This window comes from Mustelus asterias, chromosome 9 (assembly GCF_964213995.1).
Source record: "Mustelus asterias chromosome 9, sMusAst1.hap1.1, whole genome shotgun sequence".
NCBI classification, from domain to species: Eukaryota; Metazoa; Chordata; class Chondrichthyes; order Carcharhiniformes; family Triakidae; genus Mustelus; species Mustelus asterias.
The window spans coordinates 38,139,133-38,148,204 of NC_135809.1; the positions used below are offsets into that span (position 1 = coordinate 38,139,133).

A 9,072-nucleotide genomic window follows, 5' to 3' on the forward strand; every position below is an offset into this window, starting at 1 on the left:
ACGGCCTTGGATGTTGAGTAGATAGGAGCTAAAATGGCAGGTTGCATTTCCACTTACATGGAAAAGTATTTGAGGATCAGGAACAGAGTGTCACAGAGTGAACAATCCCTTCAGAATTCTGAGGATGAAAAGATGTGTTTAGTCACAATGTGGGTGGTGAGGGAAGAGTGTGGGGGGGGGGTGGAGAAAGGTGGCAGCAGTAGAAATGGCAAAGGGTTTGATTTATTGAATACATAAGCTAGTAAGTGGAAGATGAGCTCAAAAAGAACCATACATTGGTTCTGAGAGGGAGAGGAAAGGAGAGAAGTAGTGTGGGAAAAGGGACAGACAGGATCACAGGCCATGTCAATCATGGAAAGAGAAATCCTCAGTTGATGAAAAGGAAGATAAATCAGAAGGGCTGGTATGGAAAGTTGCTGTGCTGAGGCACCATATGGAAGCAGTTCTCAGGGAGATATTTATGAAGTTCATGACACTTCAGCTTGGTCTCACTCACTTCCCAGCATGCAGTTTAGGAATGCTATATGCTGATTGAAAATATTATATGTAGAGGTGTGGTAGTTTATTTTCACGCTCGAGTCAAAATAGCTGGACATTGGCACCTTTCAATAAACCGCACACTTTATCAATTTATTTCTATAAAATCTGGGTCAAACCAGCCTGAATGGCTGAGTGCATTTATCAAGTAAATGGCTGAGTCATACATACAAGACCTAAATTCAATGTTTCGCTCACTAAGCTATGATAGAAATTACTGCTATTGGCCTCAGCATACCGGTTAGAGAAATGAAAAATTGCCAGAGTGTCTGAACCTGACTGCTTCCTGGCTAACTGCCCACCTAACTCACTCCTTAAACTTGAGCTTATGCAAATATTCTGCTGGTCATGTCCTAATTCATACCAAGTGCCACTCACCCATTTTGTTGGCCTACTTTGGCTTTCGTCTGGCAATGTTCCAACTCTCAGCTGTGTGTTCAAATCCTTTCATGGCCTTACCCCTCCACATCTCTAACTTCCTCCAGCCCTGCGGCTCAGATTTCTACACCTTAAAGGACACTATATGCCGGCCTAGCCAGTGATGCCGACATCAAGTAAAAAAATGAATTTTTAAAAATATTAAAACTCCTTCAATTCTAGCTTCTTGCACATCCCTGATTTCCTTCATGCCAACACTACTTTCAGCTGCCTACATTATTAGCTCTGAAATGTACTCTCAACCTCTCTGCCTTTCTTTCCAAATTGATCCTTAAAACCTGCCTATTTGACCAAACCTTTGGTCACCTGTCCTAATCGCTGAAGCTCAGTGTCAAAGTTTGTTTGAAAACACTCCCATGAAGCTCCTTGGGATATTTTACTATGTTACAGGCTCTGTAAATGCAAATTGTTTGTGTTGGAGACATTACAATGATACAGTTTAGGCTTTCATTGATATTTCTCTATTAAATAGCTGCTGATACTCAACATCAAGGCTCACACTTCAAAACTATTTAAGCCAAGGTGCTGAAAGCAATTGGCTCACTTTACCACATGGAACCATACCACGGGCAGGAACAAGAGTCAAGAGAGAAGAACATTGACAAGTAAGCTTTTTTTTAAAGAATTGTACTGAAATTAGTGAATACTTTCCATTATTAATCCTATACAAACATTCTCCTCAATAAGAATTGGTGGATTGGAGAAAATCTTTGGCCAACAGGAATTTCCTAATCCTTTGTTGCAGAGTGTTTAAACTCTCATCCTTGTGGGTCACAGCTGTGTACCATGGCCCAACTATAATGTTTAAATCCACATAAATCTGTATACTTCTAAAGTTGCAAATCCAGGTGTTCCGTTTTAGCATTTATCCACCAGCGTGGCAGCAACACTAAAACCACCAACACCTCCAGGGGCACTAATTCAGAAGACAAACCAAGATATCAGGAATCTATGATCAAATAGGACTGTGTGATGTGGGTTAAGGCCCAGAGACAGTGGCCACAGATTGGATATGCTGATTTATTGGATTCTGTTGCAGCTCCTCATTTTCACTTTCGCTACACTAGATATTACTTGTTCTCTAAATGAACAATGACATGTCAGGATACTTATAAGATAAGAATTTAAAATATGGGAACTAGGTTGACAGAGATGGTCAATTGATAATTTTTCAACTCCCTACCTCTGAATGGAGCCTTGAGAGAAATTCACAATGTTGAAATTATACATAAACCTCCGTTCCGCCTGGATTTTTTTGTAATTTTTCATTTTAACGCACATTAAACTGAGGGAAAGGTAGAGAGATTTGTGTCGGAGGACAAACGTGCCAAAATATTCCCAAATTGTAGTTGTAATTCCAATTTTGGAAGAACATAAAACTACACCAGTATAACATTTTTATTTCTCCAATCAGCCACCCACTGACTTGATTCAAATTATCAATTTATTGCCAACTTTGCAGGTATTTTTATATTATGACCCACAATCATTAGGAATGGTTTGAAATTGACAAATCCATGTGATAGAATTTTTATACTTTGCAGATGGAAGTGACTTTTATTCTAAAAATATGGAATAAAAGGAAAAACGTTTTAGATCCATAGAAGGGTGATCATTTGAAATACATCACTAATAAAGATATACAACACAGGTTGTTGCAGGCATGAGCCAATTACAATGATTTTTCAGAATGCCACATCTGAGGCATTTAAAATGGGAGTCTGGCCCTAATGTTGCATTGATTGGATGTGGGGATACTAAAGTCAGGGATTGAGATTTTATATTTTGAACCCGATGATTGTCAAACTACTGCAGGTCTGGATAAGCTGATTTGACAGCCATAGGTTACAGGGTGATGCTTCTACAAAAGCCCAATACCCAGATAATCATAATACCGATGGTAACATTTAAAATGAACAGGTCACAATTTGCATTACTGATTTCTTTCAATGTGCAGGTGTCTCCTTATGTACCAACAAGCACATCGCTACTGGTTAATTTTCCACAATCTTTCAGCCACTGCATAATGCCTGGCCGTCTTCGCCAGGTTGCTTTGAGTCCATATTCATGCTCAGGAGTGTCTTGTACCCAAACGTCAGGAGTCAGGGATTCTTCAGAAGAGTCATTGTTTACTCCAGAGTATGTATCCAAGCTGTCCTCTGGTCTACCATAGGAAGGAATCATATTGTGAATGTCAGATCCCCTGTCTCTTAATCTATCAGTACTTTTTCTCATGCTAGCCACTGGAAGTAAGCCATCAATTGTGGGAGTGCTAACTTGTGGCAGGATGAATACCTCATCAAATGATTGAGTAAAATGATCAGAAAGGGAGATCTCCTTATCGCCAGGGTCTGCACTAGTTTGGCGGTTGACACAATACAATGGAGAACTGAAACTGGAGCATTTCACAGATCTGCAGGGTATATTCCATTCTGTACTCATGGCACCGTTTATTTTACCAACCAAGATGCCCTTTGCCACAGACCCTCGCCTACATTTGAGCTTCTGACCCCCAGCGTCCGAATTCTGAGCCCTTGCAACGGAATTGTCATCTCTACCTCCTTGGTAGGTGCTTTCCATACCTGAAGTGTTACTTGTTGGCATAATGTTACTTGTTACATCACTGCCCAAAATGGTCAAGGGGACATAATTAACATATGCTTTTCTCACAGCTCCAGGTTTTGGTGCAACACTCTGCTTCTTTTTACTGTTCCTATGTTTTGCTGTGCTGTCATAGGTGTTATTTTTGTGTTGTCCTCGTCTTGGTCTTTGAATTGTTGTATCTGAAAATTCAAACTGTGGCAACACCTGCAAGAGACAGGAAAAGGATTTGCATTTAAATAGCACCTTTCTTGACCATGGACATCTCAAAATACTTTACAGCCAAGGAACTTAGCCAATTTACACACAGCAAGCTTCCACAAACAACGTGCCTATGACCAGATAATGTGGCTGAGGGTTTAATATTGGCCAGGACACGGTGAATAACTTCCCTGCTCTTTGTCGAATTAGTGCCACCTAGTGTCCACCCAAGGGGACAGACAGGGTTTTGATTTAATGTTTCATTTGATTGACAGCACCTGACATTACGGTACCCCCTCAGTACTGCACTGAAGTGCAGCCTTGATTTGTGCACTCAACTTCTAGAGTGGGGCTTGAACTCAACCACTGATTCAGATGAGAGTTCTATCGACTGAGCCATGGCCAATAGAAAAAATATAATAGATGACAGATTACACAAAGTATCAAGACAGTTTCCACCTTCCTTCCTTCACAACATGAATATTAACAAAGGACGATGAACTACTTTTGCTTCAGAGTATAAACTTTGGATGATTGATTAACACTTCAAAGTGTCGCTGCTTTGAAAAAAACCCAAGTGAATCTTGAAATATACATACTTGTGGAAATGTATTTTAGGAGGAAAATGTAGAATTTTGTTACATTTTGTCCATGGGAAATACACATTTACTTTATAACTTTGAAAGGAAAACCATTTACTCAATTTCCAGTTTTCTTTCATTAAATTCAGGTGTGGGGCAGCAAGTTTCTTCAGATGTATAGCTAACAATGTGGATCTGACCACAAAGTCACACAAATTGAGTGCTCGGGGCCTGTGACAATTAAAAATGCTCTTTCACAATCTAACAATCCAAATTTACATTCTGAAGGCTTTTAAAATTGCATAGGAGATCTTACTGTATAATAGTAGAAGATGGTAGTATATTCTTATACTAAAAATATTGAGAAACACAAAACAACACACCCAAGTGAATGAAGACTGCTGGTCAACTGGCACACAGGATGCCTGGCGTGGGTTTACGGCAGATGGTAGAGGCACCATTTGCCTGCACTTTTCTACTTTTTGTGGACTCTCCAGAAACAGCAGAGGGGGCTTCTTGGATTGGCTGGGCTTCTTCTTGCGGGGCATCAAGCACCCAGCATCTTGGCCTTGGAATTCATTTGAATAGAATTTTTAAAAACATCGTTAAGTAAATAATACTGGGTTTCCTTCAATAGCACAGTGGACAAATGGCATGAAAAATATACAAGATCAAGAATGGCTGCAGTTTTGAACCCTGATATCTGCTAATTCAGCAGTGTTCAACCAATGAAGGTACTAGCTTTTAGAATAACCTCAGCAGAATTGGACCTGCGCTGTTGGCATTGCTCTGCATTAAAAACTGGCTGCTCAGCCAGAGGGAGTACATGATGTCCACCAGTGAACAATGGAGTGAAAACTGGCATCATCACCCCTGGAAATGTCACCTAGTGATTCAGCTTCTTCTTAAAATGTTTTATTTTGTTACAGTATATTAGTGGAGTCCCTTTCAAAAGTAGCTCTTAGTTCCACTTTATGGGTAACCTTCCAATTGGATAAAAAGAGAGATATAAATAGACACAAACAAACTCTAGTTGTTGAGATTAGGAGGTGCATGTTTGTAACGTGTGACTCTGTAAACAATTGCTTAAAAAAATGACTCCAGTACTGTCCTTCAACTGACTTTCGGGAATAATGCTTTACCCCAGAACTACAATTTAGGACCTTCATAAATATACAATGAAGTAATATGCTCCACTTTCACAGCAGCTCTCCATGCCAGACAAAAAAATGACAATCCTGAGAGCACAGCACAGTCACAAAATTATTTCAATAATTTCAACTTCCAATGCGACTTCCACAAAAGGGTGATAAAATGCCCCACGTATGAAATATTTAGATTCAAATAAGTTTAGATAAGAATTGCATTTATGTAGCACCTCATCATATGTCTAAAGAAGTTTCACATAAAACAAACTGCTCTGTTGTGGAATATTTGGCAGCCATTTGCATATAATCTAACTGAGTGGCCTAAAAGGCTCGAGGGAGTGAACGACATACTCCTGATTTTCTTAAGACGACAAGATAGATGGGGACATTGTCTTACAAGGGGATAAACTTGTTGGGTCTCAGGCTTTTTGTGATAAAACACCCTTTATCCTAATTAGCTCAAAAACAGCTTAGCAATGAGAATCATTTTGGCAGGAAGCATATTATCTAAATGGTGAGAGATTGCAAAGATGTCTGGGACTCCCGGTGCATGAATCGCTAAAGTTAGTATGTGGGTACAACGAGTAACTAGGAAAGCTACTAGCATATTATCACTTATTGCAAGGGGAAATCGAATACAAAAGTGGGGAGCTTATGCTTCAGTTAGAAATCATAGAAACCCTACAGTTCAGAAGGAGGCCATTCGGCCCATCGAGTCTGCACCGACCACAATCCCACCCAGTTATACAGAGTATGGGTGAGACCACATCTGGAGTACTGTGTACAGATTGATCTCCTTATATAAATGAGTTAAAAGCATTTCATGGTAGGTTTACTAGACCAATATCGGGAATGGGCGTGTTGTCTCATGAGGAAAGGTTGGAGAGACTAAATTTGTATCCACTGGAGTTCAGAAGAGTAAGAGGGGACTTGATTGTAACATAGATCTTTAGGGGTCTTGAACTAGGGGGTCACCGTTTAAAAATAAGGGATAGCCCATTTAAGACCGAGATGAGGAGAATATTTTCCCTGAGGGTCATTAGTCTTTAGCAGTGTCTTTGGATATTAAGACAGAGGTAGATAGATTCAAGGGGGTGAAAGGTTATTGGGGCTAGGTGGTAATGCAGAGTTGTGGTTACAATCAAATAAGCCATGATCTTATTGAATAGTGGAGCAGGCTCAAGGGCTGAATGGCCTACTCCTGATCCTAATTTGTATGTTTGCATGTAGTCTTGAGGCTGAGGCCTCTTGGCAATTACAGAATAAGATTCTATTTGGAATATAAAACACAAAAACAGATAGGTTTCTCCCCTTTTAGGTGTAGAGTGCAACTTTCAGTTTTATAACTTTGAACTATGTAAAGCCAATATAAATTACTTATGTCTACAGAACTTGAGTTTATGATTTATTTTAAAAATGCTATATTGTACAAGATCGACAAACCAAATGGATTTAAGGAAAAATTTAAGAGATTGTCCTAAGAGCAGTGGTTCCGTCTGTTATGATTCAGGTTAGAAACTCCAAAGTGTTCCATGGAGCCCACCTGGATCAGTTTTGCATCTTGAATTTGGCTAGGATAAGCAGGAGATGTTTCACTTAGGTATGGTTCAAATGACTCACTAGGGAGTTTTTCTCAAATAAAAATTTAAGAATACAGTTAACATGTATAGTAAGAAAATTAGCAAGAACTTTTATCAATTACAAACAATGATAATGTATAACCCTTAACCAAGATATCTACAATGTTCCAATCAAACCAATCCCATAGACAAAATATCCTTTTAACAAGTTTAACAGAGCACAGACTAATGCTCATGTGTTACTGGAAATTGAGTCTTTTGGTTGGAGAATTGAAAACTCGCAGTCTTGATTCATTCAGAGCAGGTTTGAAGACAAGACAGCTTCCCAAAACACCAGAGACACTCTGGTCCAGCCCCCAACAACAGCAGATTTTTCATCCTTCAGGAAAACAACAGAATTTCCAAAGCAAAAAAAGCAGGGAGAGAGAGAGAGAGACTGGGACTTATTTTTAGCTTGCTGTCCCTTCTAAAACCAAACTCAAACCTGCAGCTCCAAACTGAAAATGGAAACACTGTCCAAAAACACATGACCATTGTCCTAGCAGTGCAGGATTGTAAAACTAATCCCAGAGCGTAAACAAACAACCCAATTTAAGCCACTTACGTAGCAATAAAAGGACATCTCCAGTCAAGCCAGCAACAATGACATCACTGAATCTGTGAGCTGCAGGAATCATGTTTTATTTTAAAACCTTTCTTAAAGGTACACTAACTATTTATGCCTCAACAATATCAGTTTCTTATTGGAATAAGATTCTTTTATTTACCTGTCTTTTAAATTAGTATGTGTCTTCTCAAAAATTCAGATGTATCCTGATGGATTGCAACATCAGTATCCTCCCTAGTTGACATTCTAAGCATCCTGCTGCATCAAAAATAAGAAATGTTTTTAAAAATCATAATGCTCAAACCTCTGACTTTCACACTGCTCCATTACAATAAAATAACTTTAAGGATATGCTATCTCACAGCTTACAATCCACCTAAATCTTGCAGGAGGCCCCACAGTCTCAAATGACTCAACAAGTTAGGCTCATTAAATACCACAACTCTGCTTCACTGAATGCACTATACCAAACACTTGGAGGTTGGGCAGCTCACTTGTGTGTAGTTTCATGGTCCTTTTTTCCTGAATTGTGTTGTATTACGTTGCTCTGCTACTCCTAACTCAGTTGCCCTCTGTATTATGTTATACTAACATAACAGTATGTTATACTATCCGGGGGAGAGATTGGCATGATATATTAAATGTTGTACCTCCCAATGCATTTTAACATTACAACACAGTGCAAACAATGCGTGATCTGTATAGTAGTTAAATCATATTGTTTTATATTATACAGCATTATCTCATTGAGGCAAATAACAAATGCATTTAATGAAACACTAGTTAAGGACATGAACGAGGAAGCAGACAGATATGCTGATAGGAGTACATATGGTGGAGCAAAAGGAGATTTATATGGAGCATAAACACCATTTGGGTGGAATGGTCGGTTTCTGTAAACCTTGTGTTTAAGAAAAAAATCTTCATCCAGTAGCCATCCCGTGTTTTTCTGATCTCAGTAGCAGAGTGCTGGCCTTTGTAATAACAGTAAGAAGTTTAACAACACCAGGTTAAAGTCCAACAGGTTTATTTGGTAGCAAAAGCCACGCAAGCTTTCGGCTCCGACTGTGTTAACCCCAGTCCAACGCCGGTATCTCCACATCATGACATGTAATAAGCCAGGCTGTGACTGCCCACTGACCTTCCTGTTCCGGAGTCACAGTATTTCTGATTTGACTAGTTGCACTGTTTAGAATGTTGTTCTTCCTGAGTAGCAGTTACAAGGTGCTGGAGTACAAACTATTCCCTACCCCGCTGGCTATCATCCCTCCCATCCCCTTTCACATACTCTTTACCTGCTACCACTCTGAGCTGCTCCTATTGCAGCGTCTCAATGGCGCCTGTCCGCTTCAAACTGTCCCGCTCTCTGACCTGGCCCT

The 9,072-nt window shown here is 39.6% G+C and overlaps 1 protein-coding gene across 2 annotated transcripts; it reads right to left on the reverse strand.

Moving 5' to 3' along the window:
* Nucleotides 1-607: 607 nt before the first annotated feature.
* rhno1 (RAD9-HUS1-RAD1 interacting nuclear orphan 1) lies at nt 608-9,066 on the reverse strand. Of its 2 annotated transcripts, XM_078219997.1 has the most exons (4): nt 8,989-9,066; nt 7,854-7,951; nt 4,742-4,926; nt 608-3,783 (listed from the first exon to the last, which is right to left on the reverse strand). In XM_078219997.1, exons 3-4 carry the CDS (start codon nt 4,904-4,906, stop codon nt 2,941-2,943), a joined length of 1,008 nt encoding a protein of 335 aa, XP_078076123.1. In that variant the 5' UTR covers nt 4,907-4,926; nt 7,854-7,951; nt 8,989-9,066; the 3' UTR covers nt 608-2,940. The 2 variants fall into 2 exon arrangements, with proteins under 2 accessions (XP_078076123.1, XP_078076124.1); XM_078219998.1 differs by lacking the exon at nt 7,854-7,951 and having other exon boundaries at nt 618-3,783; nt 8,989-9,044.
* Nucleotides 9,067-9,072: the final 6 nt, after the last annotated feature.